Source organism: Stegastes partitus, unplaced genomic scaffold (assembly GCF_000690725.1).
Source record: "Stegastes partitus isolate 25-593 unplaced genomic scaffold, Stegastes_partitus-1.0.2 Scaffold212, whole genome shotgun sequence".
NCBI classification, from domain to species: domain Eukaryota; kingdom Metazoa; phylum Chordata; class Actinopteri; family Pomacentridae; genus Stegastes; species Stegastes partitus.
In genome coordinates, this window is record NW_007577943.1 from 552,171 (window position 1) to 574,821 (window position 22,651).

The 22,651-nt window shown below is 42.2% G+C and overlaps 1 protein-coding gene across 1 annotated transcript; it reads right to left on the reverse strand.

Moving 5' to 3' along the window:
- Nucleotides 1-230: 230 nt before the first annotated feature.
- Nucleotides 231-21,583, reverse strand: igf1 (insulin-like growth factor 1). The gene is made up of 5 exons (XM_008280881.1): nucleotides 21,536-21,583; nucleotides 20,090-20,249; nucleotides 7,217-7,470; nucleotides 6,603-6,638; nucleotides 231-4,183 (listed from the first exon to the last, which is right to left on the reverse strand). The coding sequence occupies exons 1-5, from the start codon at nucleotides 21,581-21,583 to the stop codon at nucleotides 4,124-4,126; spliced, it is 558 nt and encodes a 185-aa protein (XP_008279103.1). The 3' UTR covers nucleotides 231-4,123.
- Nucleotides 21,584-22,651: the final 1,068 nt, after the last annotated feature.

The window sequence follows — 22,651 nt, forward strand, 5'->3', positions numbered from 1 at the left end:
TTACGGCTTTATCTATAGCCGAAATGTCTTAAAAGATTTAAGAGGGACAAACTTGTAATTATCTTGTGTTTGTGTGTCTGAATCCCCAGGGTTCCTTGTAAAATCCCTATAGAAGCGACCAGTGTGATGTTGTGTAACAGGGAGAACGGTGTCTTTACAGGATTATGCTTCCCCAGAGATTTGATCAGTATACGTGCGTGCTGCATGAAAGAACTTTCCAGCCATTTTTGTGATGTTGACAAGTGGTTTATTCAGCAGGAATGGTGAACAGTTTGTCAGTATTTTTTTTTTCTACAGAAGGCAATCGAGCACCATAAATAACAGCGCTGTAATCAAACAGTTTTTGGACAGTGAGCTTCAGGACATCAGATTTTCTCATTAAACACCTCATAGAGTCGTCACACACTCTTACTTTCTAGGCTTTATTGATTATTTCAAACAACTGACAAACTGAAATGTTTGAATGATTCATAGTCAGACGGTTTGAAGTTGGTTGCTTTCTGCATCAACGCTCCGAATACACCAGAAACAACGAAGGACTTCTGTCTGGTCCGCTTTACTTTTTAATACACAAGCTGCATTTCAGGTACCAGAGACAGTGTGTGAAGGGCGTATTGTAGCTGCAGTGCAGTTGAGACAGGTATAGCATCAATTGATATTTAATGAACTGGTCACAGGTTTAGTTTATGACATAACAATGCTGAGTGAGGCTTTGTTCGCATCAAAAAGTCTTTGGTTTGTACTGTATATCTGAAGATCTGGGAGGACCAGAGCCGTTCTCCAACCAGCTTCTTTTTCATTTCAGTCGCCAGGTCGACCGATGAGAGAATTTGTAAGGAACAGACACTAAAGCATGTAGCAAATTTCCATTTTAACACCTCATTATTGAGAAAAGCACACCGTTAAATTAAATCTCAAACGTAAGTTTTGATTGAGAGAGCTGCTAACAAATGTTTTGGACAAAATAAATTAAACTCCTGGCTTTGACTTAAAGCGAGACCATGGAACTTTTGAGAGTAGAAAAAAAAAATTGCGTCAAAAATTGAATTCATGAGCAAATAAACGCACCCTTGTACTGTTTCTATACACTCTAGGGTTTTGTCATTACAGTCTAATTTGATATTTCCAGTATCTTGCGCAGGCTAATGTGTGGGATGATAAACACCACTCTCATATCTGTCAATACGAAGCCACAGTGGGGTCCCAGTTAGCTTAGCTTAGCATGAAGCCTAGAATCAGGAAACCAGCTGGCTTGGCTCAGGCTGAAGGTTAAAAACAAGGTCCGCTAAAGCTCACATGCTAACACATACATCTCGTTGAAGTAGTTTGTAAAAGCTGTTGTGGAGAAATGAGACATTTTGGGTCACTTTGAGTTCATGTGAGAGCTCTAGCAATGCTAACAGGTTGACTATGTTTGGACAGAGTGAGGTTCACTGTTTCCTCCTTTTGATAATTTTCACGCTAAGCTAAGCTAAGCTAAGCTAAGCTAAGCTAGGAGGCTAACGGACAGATATGAGAATGGCAGTGGTCTTTCCCAACATTAATTCAGAACATTTTAAACCTGCAGTGCGGAACTTTTATCTCCCCCTTCTGGCAATGAGAGTTATTACACAAACACTGTTAAAGAGTGGTTTGATTGGAGTGGTTTGCCTGGTGCAAACTTAATTCCCTACTTAGACTAAATTGTAGCATGTCGCAGGTAAACATAATGGCGTGTACTCGATGCGTAATGATTGTCCTTTACGCCCTGCATGTAGCCGCTGTTTAGCAAAAGTTGCGGAGTCTCGCTTTAAGTTATTTTAATAGTCAGTACCTTGGCTTCCAGTGAGGTGCACTAACACACACACACACTCACACCTCCGGATAGACAAAAGCACACCATGACTTTTAACAATCTCAATACAATTGGAAGAATCACAGTTCACAGTACTTTTGTCAAGTTATTTGGCATAAGGGATCTATATTGAGAAAATAATTTAAAAACAGTAGAAAAAATAGCATTTTGCCTTCTTGGGACCACAACATGTTATATTCTTTTTCCTTTTTTTTGTTTTTTTTGTCGTAATTCTCCATGCATTCACAGATTTCACACAGATACATTTACTCGCTTACACTACTACCTTATTGAAACAGCTTACAAATAAAAACACTATTAAAATGGTGGCCACAAGGCTGTGCAAAAGGGAAGACCTCCAATGTAAGCCCTGCCATCAGTCTGTCTTAGCCATCTCTTGCAAGTAACAAACTACAAAATAGCACCATTATACAGTGGATAGGATTCTTAATACAGTTTTGTTAAATGAAACCATCATGTACAATGAATGATAGTAATGCATAGGTTAACATAATGGGAGTACTGTTTGATTATACACAGGCAGAGGAGACAAAGCCAGAGATGAGTTGTCTTGGGCGATTTGATGGAGGCTCGAACAAACAGCCGTTACTGTCAGTCCCCATGCAAGGACTTCTCAGAATTGGCTTTTCATGAAACTTGTGATTTGTGTGCTTGACCTTCGCTCACGGTTGCACAACTCTCATTTACACTGTGGGTGCTTTGTATGTGTATTTGTGTACTGGTATGTGTCAGGTCTCCAGAGGACTTGTCATTTTGGCTGGCAATATTTACCAAATTGTTTAATCTGCGTGTTTCTCTGGTGGACTTTGCAACAGATGCCATAGCGTGGCAGATAACGCAGTCCAAGCAACAACTATAGTAGCAAAGTTCTCGGCCTCCCTAAACTAACAAAATATCACAGGCCAAGATCAATCATTAAACATCCCCGTTTGTGAGGCTATTGTTACGGCCTTTCTGTCATTTCGCTTGGATAGTGACAGTTCTGGGAACATTTTCCTCATGAGAGCAAGAAAACGATTTCATTCTTTGATCCTGGTAGGTTTTTTTTTGTTTTTTTTAAGCGCTTGCTGACTCACTGCAACTAAACTTTCATGACTTGCGCTTAACCTTGAACACAGGCCTCCACTTAAGCTGAAATGTTGATCACCGCATAACTGGACTGTTGACAAGAATCGGATTTGGCCGGGGCTGCGTATTGTGAAAAAGATGCAGACGACAAACATTTCGCCTGATTGTCGCTATTTGACTTGTTCCACTCACGTACGCCAAATGCACTTTGAATCCGCTAAATGACCCATTTCTGACAACCAAACGAGCACCAAGCTCCGACCGGCCAAAAAAATCTCTAATTCAATTTAGCTCCTGGTTAATTTGTTGTTCTGTTTTTTGAAAACCACAGTCTTGTTTTTCTAGTACCTACTGTGCTTCCCCCTTTCTTCAAAATCCTCTCTAATGGTGCTTGATCTGTTGTTAGAGAAATGTTTGGATTGTAGACTCAGTCCTCAGGTTCTCAACACTTCCTGGGGCTTAGGAGGGATTTGGATTGGTCTCAAAGCTTCTAGCGACTCCACTTAGTAGGGATTTGACTCGGGCTCAAGGTAAAATAACTACAACAATGTTTAAAGTCTGATGATGAACCACCTGGTCTTTGTCTTTAAAGCAGACCTTTATTTTACATGTTAAAAATATCCACAGTAATGCATGGTGCAATGAAAACAAATTCTGAAGGTAAAATATCAGCTTCGAACTGGGGAACTAACTGTTAAATGTGACCGGTGACAAAGCATCCTGTCTTACCGAAGGAGTGAATGAATCCACTCTCTCAGAGTAAAAGGATTTACCTCCGCAAAAGTTCAGGGGACAGGACGGACCACTCATTCTCAACCACAGCCTGCCGATCTCTGATTGGCTGAAGCCCAGATACGTTCCCACCTTTCCTGGAGCCAGGGGGGATGCTGCAGCTCACACATGGAGGTATAATAAGCTCTTGTTCGTGTCTCAGCAGCTAAACTAGTCTGTTACATTGCATTAACAAAGAATTCCTCCCGATATGGAATGGTGCAGTGTATAAAATAATCACAAGATCCCTCATCAAACCCTTAAACACCACTTAGCTCTCAGGTGTCAAATCATTTTGAAGAGCTTTTCGGGCCATTGCTAGCATCCTCTTTGTTTTGTTTTACAGTGAACCATTCCACAGGGGTACCAGGTAAGGCCACTCCCCTCTCTCTTCCCAAGTCGCTGGGCATTTGTCCATTCGCTCCTTCCCTACATTCTGTAATTTTTGCCCCCCGTGCTGCCTCGACTTGAGTTTTTCTGATGCACTTCCTGCAACGAAAGAAAAAGCACATTTTTAGATGCACAGCAGGTATACGGTAAACACAGGATTGCTTAGTTTGTTTTGTCTTCTGTGTAACATGTAACAGAATTATAAGCAACTTGGGCTTTAGTGAACCTAAATTTAACATAAACAGGCCTGTGCTTCCAACTTCTCATTCAAAACCGAAGCCAGCATTAGTTGTTGTTTTGTCCCATCTGTGATTCGAGCTCCTCATACATGCTGAGTTTACAGAACTGCTTGTCCCTGTGTGTATTTGACAGTCTATTCATTTGCTGTCACCATAGCTGGAACCAAAAAAAAAAAACAGGGACAGCCACTGCTAGCGAGCCCCCTCCTGTCTATGGAGTGGGACAGACACAACACAGTGTGGGAGCTGCCAATAACTCAGCAGGAGGTGAAAAAAAAAAACATGAACAAAAAGTAGAGCCCCACTGATATTTCATTTGGCCAATATTTTTGATACATATTGGCATTGGCTTGTATGTTGTCCAGTCTGAAAATTAGGTTTTAAGAGAACATAAAGCAGAAAAATAAGATTGGGCAGATCTAACTCCATTGTTTTCAACACTCTTAGCATCGTTTGCAGCGCATGTAGCAGAGTACCGACCACAGCTGAGCAGACAGTGGTGCGATAAGCTTCGAACTAGTTCGTGAAATTCATTACTGGAAAGTTGGTAATCAATGGCCTCATCATTTTCCATTCTCACTGTTACTCCAACACATACATGTTTTTATATGTATCAACAAAATTGGCTAAAATATAAACTCGTATTTTTTACTTTCTAAAAATTTGCTTTGGTCTTGGCCTCAAAAATCCAGCATTAGCCGGGTTCTATCAAAAACGTAATGCTAGCAAATGCTAACCTTAGCTAGCTAACTGATGTGTTAAATTGCTAATGGTATTGACTGGCTAACGGTAAGTGACTGGAGATCAAATATGAAAGCAGAAAAACAGCTACATGACTGTTTTAAGAAGAGATTTGTGAGATACTAGAGATGTTGCTGATCTCAGTAGGCAAACTGTTTGGGGGCTCTAACACCAAAAGCCTGATCACTTTTGGTCACTAGCCAAGACTCAGGAACAACCAGCAGAGCCATCCACTGATCTGAGTCTACGCCCAGGTACGTAAGAGGCTCTTAAGTCCTCGATGTAATTTGGAGCAAGGCCATTTAATGCTTTAAATTTGATGAAAAGATCTTTAAAATCAATGCGGAATGTAACAGGCAGCCAGCGTAAGTTGGCAAGCACAGGAGTAATATGCTCATATCGCTTAGTGCCAGATAAAATCTGGGCAGCAGCTTTCTGTACCAGTTGGAGTCGAGCTCTGACTGATGCCGGCGTGGAGTGCACTGCAGTAGTCGAAGCAAATGCATGTCTGATGTTATGTACATCAATGGGAGGACAGGACTGGTTTGATTTTGGAGATTTTGTTGAGTTACAAAAAGCTTGACTGGACACCATTTTGTGCTTGAGCATCTAAACAAAGATCTGAGAAAAGATTTGCAGCAGATTGATCAGGAAACCAAGCTCACTATGACAGACGCTTGTAAAATTTGTAGGACAAACAACCAGAACCTCAGACTTGTTGAATACTACAAAGTTTTGTGTGTTTGTTGTTGGAAACTGTGCGTATGGCTGCAGGGTTATGAAATAACAGTAAGTAATATATGTGACATTGATGCTGGAGATGCTGCATCATGTTCTATACAGATTGTAAACCCGTTAGTGATGCATGTGTCGCATAGCATGTCCTACAAACTAGTTTTGACACAGTAATGCTAATGTTAGATTCCACGTGTCTAACAATGGTTTATCTTCATACAAAATAGCTGCACTATCGTTATAGTTTTTATTCCCTGTCACAAAATAACGGGAATTTTAATTTTAGCTCAACCTAAAGAGAAAAACACAAGAAAGGTTCCTGCAACAAGACCAGAAACCAGACATGCAAACCCATGAAGACGTCGATACACTGAACGTGATATGCGTGCTGTATCTGCAGACCTCGCATGTGTCAGTCTGTTATGGCGAGCCGTCTGAATTTCAGAACATAATGTACAGTAGCAGAGTGGAGATTCTGCCTGGGGAGCGGGAGTGCCAGTGGGTCTACCACAAAAACCACTTAGTTCCGTCTCTTGCTAATGGTTTTCTTTTTTGAGAAAAGGGTAAAAAGCACACAGTTGAATCTTAAAAGGATCACACTCTCCTGTAGGTTGACAACTTGAGAATGAGACAGAGTCTGCATTTAGACATTACAGTTTCTTTATTTGCCCAAGAGGTTTCAGATTATTTATATAAATCTCTGATTTCACCATGAAGCTGGTTCTGCTTTTGAAATGTTGCGTGTTTGGTAAAGCTTTAAATGACATAAAATGATCAATATAAATGTGGATTTACATGCGTACCTTGAAGGATGAATGACTATGTCCAGGTAAAGGTCTCTGTGGGAGAAAGATGAAGCCACTTAAGTTGGATGGAATCATTTCAAATGCTATGCAGTAAACTGCTCATAGTCTTGAACCCAGTGACCCCTTCAAATAACAGTTCAGGAAAAATACGGTTAATAAGCTGAGTGATTTCATAAAACTCTTGCGTTCATACTACAGCTATTAGCTGGCTACCTTAACTTAGAATAAAGACTGGAAATGGGAAAACTGCTGTCATGTAACGTTCATACGTTTCAGTATCTGTTTGTAAACGATATGACTAAAATAGTGACCTTTAGCATGTTAGGCTCCATTATCAGTTAAAAGGGAAAAAATAGCACTCTAAATATCATGTTTTAGTTTGTGTGTAAATCTGTACAAAAAATGTATAAACAATTTGAAGTTCTCTGCAAGACCAGTCTTTCCAATCTTTATGCTAAGCTAAGCTGTCCAACTGTTAGCTCAACAGTTTATTTAACATTCTCTAGATTCTATGTGTGCATGCTCGGACAACTATCAAAACCTCCATCCTATCCCATCCTGTCCTGATGATTCAACCTTTTTAGAGTGTATCTGTTTGGTGCTGTGCTCACCTTCTTGTTTTTTGTCTTGTCTGGCTGCTGTGCTGTCCTACGCTCTGTGCCCTTGTCCACTTTGTGCCCTGCGGTACTAACCTTGGGTGCTCTCGGCATGTCTGTGTGGCGCTGTGCACGCACAGAGCGAGCTGCCTTGCTAGTCTTGGCAGGTGCACAGTACATCTCCAGGCGCCGCAGCTCACAGCTTTGGAAGCAGCACTCGTCCACAATGCCACGTGACCGCCTTGCATTGGGGCCATAACCTGGTTTACCTGTTTGAGAAGGACAACAGGGAGGTTTAGACAACAGAGGAGACAGAAGACGTTAGCTGATCATTACCACTGATCTATAAAGTGACTGCTAGCTAGAGCTCTCCTCTCAACACGTGCTTATAACTGGATGCTCCAGGCCTGTCAAGCTTTTGGTTTCTATGCATGTTGAAGCAATGTGCAAGCTAATTGCAGTACAGTGATATTGTACAGGGTTGCCCCGAATATTATAAGACGTAGGTACAGTGTCTAAGCAGACATAATGGAATAAACTAGGGTTGTGTCCTGCCCTCAAGAGGTTGCTGTTCTAATTTGAAAACCTGCATTTGGGTTGAAAACCACTGCATGTTCATTACAAAAATACACAAATTATACCATTCTCAATTTATGTTTTTAGCTGACTTTAACAAACATCATTTCCCAAAGGCCCTCCAACTCCACAGAGTTTTGCGTCTGCATGTCTGCAAGGGTACACATGGCGTAAACTGTATCATCCACCCAAGTCTGTGAGCGTCCTTGTGAACCCCTTTCCAGATGTCCACACGCAGCCCGAAATTTGTGACCATGCAGACATGCAGCCAGGAAAACAAATGGTGCGTAGAGCGAATGCTTGTGATGAGGACAGACTGTACAAGGAGATTCCCCGTCATCCACACCTTCATATTACCAGAAGTGGTTGCTGTCGGACTTTGAAAGTGCTTTGAATTGTACAGGCTTTCCATCGACGGTGCCCAAACACAACGGGACGTTTAAAGTTCTCCAGAAATCCCGTGCTATACGCTATGCTAACAAGCTGCTATATCCTGTCAAAAACGCAAAGTCGCAGCCTTTCAGAAACATCAGGTGTTTTTCTGTGTTCAGTATGACAGGCAGTTTGGTGTTTCACATTTGTGCGTAGTGACTGTTGTACGATTAAAGCCATGTGCGCGTTCGCTTTCAAAGTCGGTCTGCAAACATGGATGCAGAAAGTATGAACCGACCCTTAGCAGTAAAGACATGACTCAAGATGAGTCTTTAGAAGAAACTAGAAAGGAGAACAAATGATGAGACTTGATGGACAGTTGTTTTGTGAGAGCTGCTCATTGTAGTGTAGCACATAAGAGTAGTGTTTTGTTTAAGATCGCAAAGATTTTCATTTCTTTAAGCGTCCTAGGAACCCGGTTAGTTTCTTAAGAAATTATACTGGGTTAGTAAAAGAGGGGATAAACCGGATGTGACACCATGACATCAGCTTTTTAATTGATTTTAGGAAGCTTATATCAAGTCCCCCCTACACAGATATGAATGTAAGCTATCCAGAGATAGCTTACATAAGAGCTTTTTTCCTAAATTCTGTCGTCTATTTGTATCATAAATTGGAAAGGATTTGTTGCCTGAAATGTGCAGCTTCAGCTCCAGTTTGACACAAAAAGTCAGCCAGAAACAATGTTTAGAAGCAGCTCACGAATCTATAGTTAGCTTAATTAGCTAGCTGTCTGCAGCTGATAAAATCTGCTCATGGTAAATATCCTTTCGGCCAACAAAATCAATCATCGCCAGCTACAAATGAAGTCTGCTTTTGTCTGCCTCTTTCTGGAACAAAAGGACTCTGATTGGAAATTTACAATGAATTTCAAAGAGTAACTGTGATTGTAACCTGCATGTGAACTGTGCAGGTTTAGCAAACTTCAATAAATGTAGATATTTGTTCAGCTCCAATGCTTTATATCTCCTAGCAGAATTAATTGAACAATCTGAGGCGAGTGGCCAGCCGTCATGCTTGTAGTAACGCAGTGATAATGGCCCGGTTACAAGTCTGACGTTCCTGATGTATGGACAGTCTTAATGACACTGATTTCTTCCGTGTAAAATTTACAGGGTATCACGTTGCTCACTGTGGACCCATTCTGGCAGCTGCTTCACTGTAAAAAAAATGGGGGGGTCACAGTCACCCAAATGCTGAGAATATCCCGCTCAGCCATTTTGGCCCGGGTATCTTTTACACAGAGGCCCGTCCAGCGAGGCCAAGCCGCAAGTCCTCGGGGCCCGATCCACCTGCAGAAACATCCAGGCGGGCCCCACTGTTCATTCACATTTTCATTTGGCAGAAGCACCCTGAAGGCTCGTTCAACACGCTGAAGATAGAACGTGGAGGCGAGCAAAGGTGCTGTGGAAATTTGGTTGTTGTAGTCAAAATTAAATTTATAGGACTATTTCAAGGTGTGACACTCAGCTTTTTTGACTCAATGACCGCATTAGGTTGCAATGACGCCAATACTCACTTCCTCTTTTAACTCCCATACCCCCCAAAACCCACCCTCTTTGGTGGCTTTTAGAAAAACCCAGACTCTCCATTTACAACTCCCTGTTCACCTTGAACAATATAGCCCTGATGGGCTTTTCCCTGTTACCAAATGAAATAATAATAATTTAATATGGCATTTACAAGGAGGAAATGCCTTTCCCTCTCAGAGTTAATAGCTCTTGGCTCAGAAGCCTGCCAGTGCTGACAAAGTGCATTAACTTCTGCTCTCTGTCTGCCTTGTTCTGACAATGTTGTTTTGGACAGAGAGCAGCTTTCATTCAGAAACAGAAGCATCTTTCTCCTTGGACCCCCCGACACAAAGCAGAGTGGAGGCTAATGGAGGTGTGAATGAGAGGGAGGAGAAGGGGGGACGACAGGGAGGCTTTCATGTTGCACATCAGGTAGAATGATGCTAAAAATACGCCGTGTGCACCTGCATTATTTAGAATACAGGGGAACCGGACTTACCCAGATCTCAAACTTCCAAAACAGATGTGTTAAATTAAACATCCAGACAGGTTTTTTTTGTTTTTTTTAAGATCTTAATTTAAATGTTGACGTGTCTTGTTATTCATTTCGAATGCTAATTTATTGACACCTTTTATAGCTGTGTTTTTCTAGGAAATTCTTTTCTGTGCTTTCAGTCCTCTGAGTAAACAGATGGTGAGTATCAGTGGCTTGGCTGCTATATTAGCACCTGATGTCAAAACATTTAGAAAGAGAAAAATATGACGTTGAGCCCTGGCTGGCGATTATATAATGACCGCTGAAAGCCAAAAAAGAGGCCGTGCTTCGTTGCCTGGCCTGTTTTCCAATTACTCCCAATAAAGCCTTACAAATGAACATCCGCTTTTATTCTGAAAATAGTTTGCCACCCTGCTGCACAAACAGCTGGACGGGACAGAGAAATCAGCTGGCGCCGGTTGTAACATGTAGGATAATCAGCTTGGGCAGGTTGGGAAAAACACGCATATAATAATCAGGTCTAAAAGCTCTGGTTTTAAATGCTGTAATCCCTTGTAAACAAAGAGCTGTTTTCTGTGAGTGTCGTTAAACAAACAAGGGTAAACAGACTTTGTAGCAGTGGCTCCCGCTTCGTGGCTTTGTGCTATTTGAAATGGCCTCTGGAAAGAGGATGCAGGGATCACACATGATGGTGAAGAAGGGTTTCAGGTCAGATTAAAAAAGCATGTGTCGGGATTTGAGTGGGCTCGAGTACAGTTGTGTGCAGATGATTCACAGTAGAATCAGTGGCTGCGTTGGCCCTTTCAGCAAAAGTTCAAGGAATAGTCAACTGAAAATCTACCTTCTAGGTAGCAAATGCCAAAGACGTCAACCTGTAAACCTCTATGCACCATCCGACACGGCACATTCAGCTTTCTAATTGTAAACGCACAGATTAATGAAGAAGAACCACTGACTACCGGCAACAGAAACAGAAATGCCTTTAAATGGCAAGAGGTTTAACCAGTACAAACATGTAACTTTAGGGAACTTTGAGACACTGAAACAGATTCCAAGAAGGCTGATCAGAGTAAAAGGTGAAAGATTTTGAAGGCTTGTCACATGCCAAAAGACTGCAACTAGACAATTAAGTGAATTCTTAGTCTATAAAATGTTGGAAATTAGGGAAAATTAGTCATATGTGGCAAAAACAAACCCCAAGTCTTTGCATGCAGGAACCTTGAACAACTTAATGTTTTCTTGAATAAAGACTGAAAACATTTTTTCAATTACTAAAACGGTAGCAAGATATTTATTAATGAGCTAATTACTGTATGTCTATGTAGCAGTTAACAACAGTTGGAGGCAGTAAATTTATCCTCCATCCCAATGATTGCAACTTAAACAGCAGATTTAGCACATACAGCTCAAGTGTTGTGTTGTGGCCAATCAGCAACCTTTGGGGCTGAAACATGAAGCCAATGTAGAAATGGTAAAAACCGCAGTTCCTCAAATGACCACTTGAGGCTGCCTCCAAAAGCGAGTCAAACCCCACTGAGCCCAGTGTTAAAATGCTCAACTATACAGCAGAATTAAACATGTTTAGAGCCTGGTACAAATAATGGTTTTGGTCTCGATAGCTAACTTCCCCTTTCATGACAACTGTGCAGGAGGTGAATTTTTATATAACTCACCTGTTTAAATTGCACTAAAGCTTGAAGTTGTGCATAAATACAGAAGTAACCTTTTCGAGTGACAGTGGAGAGTGGATTGCCTGCCTCAGCTCTACTCATACTCCATCTCTGCTCATTTTTGGATGAGCTGGAAGCTAGGAGGAGTCAGACACTGCCAAGACGGTGATGCTCGGACCCACCACAATGAGCTTCAGAATCACTGTTTGGAAAAACTTATGGATGACATCACGGAGGGTTGGTCCATCTTTATATACACTCTATGGCTGTGGCAAAAGCTGAGCCAGGTACAAATCTTTGGCCAGAGCTCTCACAGAGGTCTCATTGAAATGAAGGAGGCGGCTGTGTATTTTCACACGCGGTGCTGCTTTCTGTCTGAACACGGCCTTATGCTGCAGAGGTGGTTCGAGACGTTTCTGTGGACGTTTTGACATGTTCTGGGATATTTTCTTTTTTCCATAACTCTCAGTCGCCTTTTGAATAAGTTGCACCTGGTGTGATTTCAAAATGACTGCAGCTGCTGTCCTCTATGCATGAGCGGGCGACGAACTCCTCGGAACTATAAAGGCCAATTCATGGTTTCCGTGAAGGTCCACGTGACGTAAATTTCATCATCCGGCCAAGTCTGCGAGGCCACCCTCTGCTGACGTCCCGCACAACGCACGACAAACGAAACGCCTGCTCATGTACCGGAAGGCTGAACTGGAAGCCTGTTTGTGGTCCGTATGGATGTCATGATGTTGTAATCGTGGCACACACTATTTTTTCTTTTTCTTTGGTGGGTTGTAGTACGAGTGGAAGTGTGGGCAAATGTGCTGTTTTGAGCCTGCAGCTGAAAGTCCCAAGCAGTTTCTTTTTTTGCTCTTGTCACATTTTTAAAACACTGTGGGGCTCATTTTTCATGTCAACATAAAGTCCTGCACCTCTATTGAAACAGCACAACCATGGCTGAAAGGAAAAAGTTGTTTTGTGCAGTTTGAGACAGTTATAGTGACATAGATGACTACAAAAGCAAAAACTAAAGTTGAATCTCCACTACACACTTTACTACTTGCACTTTTAATGTTACCATACTCATCTCTGCTCTGTGGAAACACAGCCTGCAGTTCAGTCAAAAAATCCCAGAGTTTTTGTCATGTGACATATGGCTCTGGTTATGCCAACACAGAATTTTTTTAGTTTTTATTTTTTGCAGAATCTTGTGCAGATGGCATATTGTTGACTAGCTTCAAACTAACAAATGTAGAACAATCAAAAATATCACAACTATAAACTTGAATTTGGTGAAATTTTTCGATGGAATTGAAAACACATGACACATGACTAGTTGAAAGACTGTCCAAAGTAACTGCTGAAAACAGGAACATACATGATTTTTGTTTCGAGGACTTTTTGTACGAGCCAAAAATGAGTCACAATTTGCACGACCCCACCCCTAGCTCTGCAGCGCCATAGGAACTAGAGCAGACGGGTTTAACTGGGTCTCCCGCTCAATCGCTAGCGACTGCACTCACTACATCCCACAGTTGGTTAGCTAGCTAAGCATTGCTGAAGCCAATGCATCTTCTGTAGATGCCAGAGTTTTCCGAACACCTCGGCCTCCTAATTTAATACGAACAATGACACAAAGAGGGTACATTGAGTTTGTGAATACAAAAACGGAAGTAGAGCTGAGAATCACCACCAACACCTGACTCTGCAGCGAACATTTTACATCGAGCATTTTTACGAAATTCATCAGAGCCAACAAATCATCTTGTTCCTGGTGAATAGGGCTGAACCGACTCACTCCCCGGCCTTCATCCTCCCATCCCACTGACATCTGGTGCCATCATTGGCAGTACATGCCCACCAATTGGTGTAAGCTACCTTGTCTACTTAGTTTACTATAGTCACTAAGTTTGTGGTGTCGCATCTTGGTCCAGGTAAAATGAATTTGGGACGATTAGTACTCCAAGTTACCATGGTTCACTTTGGGCTGGCATGGAAGCTGTCAGTGAGAGTCTTCACTATGGGGGAAAACTTGGAACATAATTCTTTTTACTGCTGAATGTGTTCCTTTGGAGTCAGTTAATCGTTTAAGTGTTTTACACCAGATATCAGTTTGTCAGCATCCCTCTTTAAAGATACTAAGCTACACCGTCTACTGTCTTCAACCTGCGAGATTTTAGTTTTTAGTGTCGGACATCTCTGCGTGGCTCCATGAAACATCTTTGGTTTGGTGTTTGACAGACTCAGCATGCATAGTGTTCATTCCTCCAAGGAGCGGCACTGGAGAGAGATGGCTGGATTCCCCCATTCCAGAGTGGCACAGAAAGCATCTGAGTTTTACAGCTTGGTCATGGTCAATAAAAACCAGTGGATTCTTGGAGCCGATGCACTGCCCTTCCTGCAAAGTGTCAGGCAGTTTACGGCTGGGAAGGGACTGTAAGAGCTGCTTAAAGTACTGGAAACTACCTCTTTATCACTGGTACCGCAAAGAGTTTATGGCATGTGCGAAGTGTTCCTGTGCTGTGACACTGGAACCTCGTCCAACTGCACTAGAATTAAAAGAGTTGTTCATGGCATTATGAATATAGAGAGATAAAATGGGATTTATTGAGGGAACATTTTCTTGGCACCAGTGTTAAGACATCTTTTGGAAATTGCTGAATTATATAATATTATAGTGTCTGATTAAATTTAACAAACGTATGGAGTCCTTCCACTTTGGTTTGGGTAAAGGTATCTATCATAACAATCACAGAGAGGTAGACGGGGTTGCTGCCATATACGCTGTTGTTGGTGATGAACATTAGCAACATTAATTAAACACTATAAGAAATGCTAATGTTTGAAAGCAAGATTTTTCCGTGTTTCTCCGAAAATGGAAATGCTAATGAGTACAACTTTATCCACAGCTGGATAAAAATTTCTTGGCTGTGAAGGAACCAGTGGAGGAAAAGTGGACTCTTGCTTTATTAATAGTGCTTCAGTTTTGAAATTTACCCAATGAAGGCAAAATTTAAAGCCTGAGTTTAAGAAAGTGAGTGTGAGTGATTAGAGTTATTAGAATATTCCTCCCATTTTCAACTTGGACTCAATATATCTTAATACAAACGGGGTTAGACTGGGTTACCTCGTGTCACTGTATCTATTTTTGTTGAAATATTGAGTGTGTACAAGTGATCAACAGTGTGTCGGACTCTATGGTTACAACTGGAATGCGAAATGAAATGCAATTTATGACACTACTTGAGGCAAACAGGAGAGAACGCCAGGAAGGATATTGACTATAAATCTTTGTGATCTCTGCGCTAATGTTACGAGATGTATCCTTGTTTTTCTTTGTGGAGGTCCTACATTATGTGGGTGGATTAAACTGGTGAGGAGTTTCAAAGGTAAGGCACTGCTTAGTGCCCGAGTGTCCTTAAATCCCTCCAGTCTCAGCTTCACCTAATGTACAGATCTAAATCTGGAGGACGCCTGCCTGTCCTTTTCATGAGATGCCTCTTTGTTTCGCCGAGGAGTAATTCACAGAGGGGTCAGAGATTTTTTAGTTCGGGTCCTAATAGGAAAACGACACCTTTTTCGCAGTGATGGAGAGGACACAGGAGGTCTTTCTTCAGATCGCAGCGCCTTCCGCTGTGCGCTCAGGTCCAGTGTAAAACTAGGGAGGGTGGAGGGGTGTCCTGATCATCCTGTAATCCGCATAATCCCCTGCTGCCGAGGGACAAGGCCTAGCTATGCGTGTGTTTGCGTGCGTGCATGTGCGCGTGCGTGCATGTGACGTGCTGTTTACACATTCGCCCTCCGGCTCAAGTAGCTCCGAATGAAATAGTCGAGGACGAACACTGAAGACTCATCAATGGCAGCTAAAAGCAATTTCCTCCCCTCTCCTTTCCGTCTTCAATTCACGTGCGACTACGGCGAGCCAAAGTAACACCGAAAAAAAAAAAAGAAGCAGGGTACATATTTGCCTGCCTTGTTTTCATTAGAACTTTGTGTAGCAACAATAAGCTTTCAGCCAAAAACGACGGATTATTTCATCCTGTCGTAATTCATGAGAGGTTGTGCATCCTTCATTTTCCAGAAATACACAGTGAGATTAGATATCTTGTGCTCCCTCCAGAATAACTGAATATTTCAGCATGAACTAAAAGTAACTGAGGACACGGAGCTACTTAGTGCTTACGCTTTAGCCAAAAAAAGTCCCATAACAGATCTGATTCATGGAATGAACATCCCAGTGAAATCACCCCGCAGTTCTGCCTGCTAAAGCATTACAAAGACAACTGAGGATTTCTAGGTCAGGCTAATAATTGGAAAAACTGACTACGGTTGTGGATTTTTTTTTTTTTTTCTGTTTCATAGACCGCAGTTTGTTTAATTACCTTTAAAAAATATTTCCACCAACTAGTGTTTAGCATTTCTGTCAGGGTAGGAAATCTGCAGGCTCGAAATGCAAGTGTGCTACTTTAGTGGTGGCATGCTTAAGGTGGATTGGCAAAAGCACTGCGAGCACAGAAAGCTCACTGTCATTGCAACACTGTCTCTGGACACATTATCAATCAGAAGGCTGCCAAGTTCAACACGGCCAGACTGGAGGGGAAGAGTTCAGGGAAAGGAGCATGCTTCCTTTGGCCGAGCTATTACGCTGCCGGGTCCTATAGACGGCAGGACCCAAATGGATTCTCCAGATATTTTACGCAACCGAACGCAAGGAGAAGAAAAAGGAATGACAGCGAGAATATGAGAGAGGGAGAGAAACCGAGGACGACAGTGAGCAGCATATTTTCCAAGGCACAGCACCCTGCTGCTCAAACCTCATCATCTTTTCAGAGAAAGGATGGAGTGTTCGTGAAATACACCTCTTTTTCAACAGGAAAATGTAGCATTGATAGATGGACGCTGTGTAGTTCAGTGACAGCTCCGTGTAAGGTAATGCGGGAAAGACAAATACATTCCCCCTACCGCAAAAAGGTCTGTTCCCGTTTAAGAAGTGTATCCTGCATGAGGATTCATGAGTTGCATTGGCCTCTATTCAACACTTTCTCATGAGATGGATATGGACAGCACTACAAGTCAGCCTGTGAGAAACATTAATAAAACTGTAGTAAAACTCCACCATCAGTAGCCAACCCTTTGTCACATTCACACATCATCCAATCTCTGGACACCCCCATACCTTGTCAAAATCTTAAACATTTCAGCAACCTTAAGCTACAGCTGCAGACACTTCTTGGGACCATTTTACACACCATCAAACTCAGATATGACACGTTAAGAGAAGCTCTACCAGGGAGCTTGATGTTGAGTAAAGCGACTGACGAGTAAAGTATTCCAAAGTCCAACTCCAAGCAGCTGTTTACTCAGAATCCAAAGTAACGGCGGATGGCTCTGGGCAAATCAAGTGTAGAAGACAAATTCAAGGCCTGTATTCGTTAAATTGTAATGTTTTATCATGTAGTCCATGGTTTTCCACAGTTTCTCAGCTTAAATGGCCATTTATACAAGAGAAGTGCTGCAGCAGAGGGAATCCAGAGACCAAAAAGTCTTAACTGGCAGAAAACTGGCAATCGAGCAGGCTGTCACGACCACTTCACAGCGCGCGGGTGTTGCCAGCAGCATCTGGACGAACAAGACTCGCAGCTTTCTGGCAAATGCCATACAGAGGCCCTGATGCAGAGAAAGATGATGGAAAAGCTGCAGGGAGTGGGATGGTGTGGAGCACCAGCAAGGTGCATGGTGACACTGGTGTCTGTACAGAAATATCATGACATCCAAAGACATTTTTGGAATGTTTTATGCCAACGATTTGAATTTATTTTGTGCGAGGCCTTAGCATAACCAACACTAGCATGGTTAATGTTAGGCAGCTGACACATTTGGTGAAGACTAGGGAGAGGGTTAGTGGTGGATCAACCATTAAATTTGCTCATGTATGAAAACTGTCCACTCTCCTACGTTGTCTGAAGCTGCACATTGGACACGCTACTGCCTGGACTAATCCTGGACTGAACATGTCATGTGCCATAGAATCGTCTAATATGAAACCAAACTTTTAGCCACACTAAGCTGTGCATGAACAAGACGCTGCAATCCAACCCAGTTTCCAAGGGAATGACGCCAATATTAGATAATTCTGCACCACACAAGTTACCCACAGTGCCACTGGTCAGTGTCAGTGCAGAAATGTTGCAAGGCACATGGAAAATGGAGGTTGGGGCGGTGGATCTGGGTCTAGCATGTCTCATCACAGTCCTACAATCAATGTTCTTTTTATTAATCACAGCCATGATCTTTCAATAACCATAACCAGGTGTTTTTTTCTAGCTGAAACCTGCCACAGTGTTTCCCAAACCTTAACCGTACTCTTCATGTGCAGATATTGTGGACCGAATCAGACGTTTAGATGAGCTTTGTCTGACAGAAATGTCAAATATCAACATTATTGTCATCCCTGTTTGTTCAGTCTCCTCTGAGGCAAAATCAAACCATCATCATATCTCATGTTCACCAAGAGCACAATGTCCGAGGATGTCATTGTTGCTGTAGATGCTTCCCAGTAAGATTAAACACATGACATCCACTTTTTAGGCCAGACTAGCTAGTATTGGTAAACCAGTTTGGTCCAGACTGACACATTCGCACTGGCATGAAGTCTGTCTGTGTAGATCTTCAGTCATCCAGGTCAACAGGGATCCTTATAGATGAGAGGTGAAATGTCTTCAAGAACCAATAAAGAGTCGTCCAGTTGCCTTTTCTGAAGATCGCAATGAAATTTTGTACAGATATTTTTGAACGCCAGAGGATGAACCCTAATGACGACTGGATCCCACAACGTTTCATTTGAGAGCAAACATCGAGTGGGTTTCCATAAAATGTGTCCTCCTTTGTGAAAATTAGCAAATGTTAGCATGCTAAACGATGTTGGTAAACATTATCCCTGCTACAAATCAGCATGTTAGCCTTGGAAGCATGTAAGCATTGCAGAACTGCTGACACGGCTCTAGATTTATTTGCTATCATCGTACCAATAAAATGGACTCATCTACATATTTTGGGGTTTAGCTGGCTTTAGATTTGCATGATTCTACACTGACCACTAATGCTCTGTTGCACTGACGCTGCCATTGAAAGACGAGCCCCCTTCTGGCCTCTAATCTCACATCAGTCACCAAGTTCTTAAAAAGGTGCATTTTTAAACCATTCTAGGTTCAGATTAAGGCGAAAGCAATCAATTACTGGAAAAGAGAACAACTGCAAATGCATTATAGATGCTGCTGATCTCCCACAGAAATCCTATATCTTCTTTTCTTTTTGAAACTGGCAGCTGACAAAGTCTACCACATGTGGAAAATCCTTCATAATTTTGGGACCGAACCAAACCATTCATAATGGATTGTTATGTCAAATCTGCACAGGAGTCAGAGGGACAATCAATTCTAATAGAAATAAAAAAAGACTTTTGGTGGAGACATGATGCTCCTTGAGGGCATTTTGTGCAAATTGGCTTAATTGAGGGATGTCAGCCAAAGAAATGTGAATAATGACCTTATAAACTCAGCTCTGCAGCGTCTGAGCCAGCTGTACTGCTAATGTACAGTCATGCTGCTTGTATCTGACAGATAGATCAGGATAGAAGTCCTGAGAAACACTGGCTGCCGGTGGAACATTGCACCTAACCTTGGTAGCTCCATATATCCTGTGCTGTTCTGGGCTAGGTTGTACCCTTAATGGAAAAATTGGAGATTTAAATCCTGGATTCTTGGTCGAGGGTTTTCTTTGGGTAGCTTTCCCTTCTCTGGTGGAAAAAAGAAAAAACTTCACTGCAACATTTACTTTCTACCCCTCCTTTTTCTTAGAGATAGTCAGCCAAATTCCACTTAAAGCCCTTTCCCCGTGGGCAAAACTACAATTTGCCACCAACAATAGTTACTTATCATTATTCTGTATTTCACCTGGGTTTTCTTGTTCAAAATCTGGGCTTCGAACCAACAAGGAGAGTAGAGCATTAAAACAAATGTGCAGGGATGCCTGTGAACGTAAAGATAAGATGTAACAGTGGGAAGAGGAATGAATGAAGGAAGAAACATTAATGCAGAGAAAGTCAAGACAAGATGTCAAACTAGCTGCTTTTTTATTTATGAGCTCGCTGGAGGTGGAGAGCTCTGGGACATATACAGCCAACCTTTATGAATAAATAAAAAGGTGCACTTACTGAAATAAAAGCCTCTCTCTCCACAGACAAACTGCAGCGTGTCGACCAGCTCCGCCCCGCACAGGGTCTCAGGGCCCGCCCCTGTTGCCGTCGGAGTCAGGGTGAGGACGCACAGCAGTAGTGAGAGGGTGTGGCTACAGGAGATACAGCACATCGCACTCTGCGCACAGGGAGAGAGGGAGAGCCTTAACATTTCCATTGCTGTTAGAGACAGAGCATCATCACAGGCAGAGTTTCATCTAATCACTGAAGAGCACATACATTTTATCAGTGCACTGTTTGCCACTGCGCAAATCTGCTGTGACACTTCACGGCTCAGTAGTGGCAACATTTCCAAAAACCAGTGAGCTTAAACGTTTTTCTTTAACATCACCTCTGCTAAAAAAGAAAAGAAACAGATGGCAACTTTACAGGGTTTTGGACATGTGGAGGAAAATGTATTAAATCCAAAGTTCCACTTGGTGCCAAAGTCAGTCAAACAGGAGGCTGACCAGCCCTGATGCTCCGGAGCGCCTGTGCGCAAAACCGAGCAGAGCGCGTCCAAATTGCAAACACGCTTTCCCCCCTTATCATCGCTCTACTCAGCTCCTGTATAGTATGTCCGAGTGAGTCGACAACAATCCATGTTAATCAAAGCATTTTATCCATCACAGCTTACATTAACAACCAGCTCAACGTTTCCCCCACTGTGCCAAAACCCAGCTGTCAGCGCATTATTACGCACAAAAGTGCTGCGAAATTCAGAAAGGAGAATAAAAGATGCAAAAACCGCCGGGGGATCTTTCCGATCCAAAATGTGAGATGGAAAAAGGCTCTCCCGCCAAAGCCAGCGGAGAAAGCTGACTGGGCCAAATGTACATAATAAAGAGAATAAACACAGGACATTATCCATCCACATCACAAAACCCAACCGCACAGCCCCGACGCCCATAAGTATTTCATGTTAAGCTCTCCTCTCTCTCAACCCCGCCGCATCAGGTTAGATATTTAGCACTTAATAATGCAGACTCAGCAGTAATTACTTTGAAAGTTGCAGAGCTGCATTAGGGCTTTCTGGTGAAAAAGAGCGCAGGGCGCACAGAGGCGCTGGAGGATGAAAACCCCCCATTCATCCGTGCAGTGAAACTCATGCACGATTCATGTCAAAGCTTTCCAAAAGAAAAAAGTCAATTAAAGCAAAAGGTGAACAATCACTGATTTAGTGCAAGAAATCAAAATCACCAAGGCATGCACGACAGTTTCTCCATAACTGAATAAAAAGGATACAAAATCAGAATAAATCCACATTTATCATGCATTTAAAAAGCTGCAAAAAATATAAATAAGCGATAGAAATTGCATTTTATTGTTTCAGTTTAAACTAGGTAAGGATGCTCTGTGCAAATAGTGAGCAAGTGAAGAACCAAGGTGATAATCTATAGTGTCAAAGGAAATCAGGTAAGTTACCTTGAAGACATCACATAAATGCCACTGAAAGGAAAGAGCGCTAGACATCCCCACGGGTCTCCGCAAGACAAAGCCCGGCGAAAATGAACTTGTTTGAAGTCATTAAAAACGGGGAGAAAGAGGATGAGATGCGGGCAATGTCACATCTCAATATTCCGACTTTGTTCCATTGCGCAGGCTCGTTTTGGAGAAGTGAGATTTAGCGAACAGGAGACGGATTTAGAGAGAAAATCCCTCACATTTATCTACATTACACAGACATTTTCAACAGGAAACAGCTGGGGCAGCATTTGCCTCCTACTCGTCCTAAGTTATTCATTAAGGATTTTGGGCACATATTCAAATAACGTCATTTCTCTTTTTTCTCAGAACGGGATTGAATTTTGATCTCTCTAAGACTTGGTTAGTAGTTCAGATCAAGATAGAAAAAGCGGTGCTGCCCCACCAGCAGCAGCTCTCACTCACACAACACACTATTTTATGTCCTGAAAGCCCGTGAAGGAGAAGTTAAAGACAAGCCGGAGGTTGTGATATGACTCCTGGTTGTTGTGCGTAATTTGGCACCGTGAAATTCAGCAGTCTCTCCAGCGTCTGAGCTGATTAACGCTAAAATAAATCATTAAAAACACTTTTCCACTTACTTAGCACAGTGCTTCTGACTTGGATTCCAATAAAAAGATGAATAAAAAAAAAGCTAAATACACGTGAAGTGGAGGGAATATGGAAAAATATGACATTTTTATTGCAATGCAGAGCCAGTATGAGCCAGAGATAACCAGAGAGCCACATCTGAAGTCATGTTTCCTCCAAACTTTGTGCCACTGTGCAGGATTTGCTGCTTTTCTGCACATTGTCACTGTAATTTCTAGTAATAATGCTGGTTTATGACTCTGGTTTTCTCTCTGTTCCTGCTGATTTTCAGTCCTCTATAAATGACATGTAATCCTCCTGTGAACTGATGTAAAAATGGGCAGTAAACACTTGAGAACTTCTGGTGAAGACAACATTTATTTCATATCTAAGCCTCTTTCAGTGCAACTGTCTGCTTTACTGGTGCACTGACAAACACTTGGTGTCACCCAGTGTGCGGGGCCACCCGCTGTCCTCGTGTTAGGG

Bases quoted from the DNA above. Each gene is read 5' to 3' on its own strand.
- igf1 (XM_008280881.1), bottom strand. From the start codon at position 21,583: ATGTCTAGCGCTCTTTCCTTTCAGTGGCATTTATGTGATGTCTTCAAG. The intron at 7,471-20,089 runs GTAAGTGCACCT...CTTCTCAAACAG, and splicing joins AGAGAGAGGCTTTTATTTCA to GTAAACCAGGTTATGGCCCC. The intron at 6,639-7,216 runs GTGAGCACAGCA...TTTCTCCCACAG, and splicing joins ACAAGACAAAAAACAAGAAG to AGACCTTTACCTGGACATAG.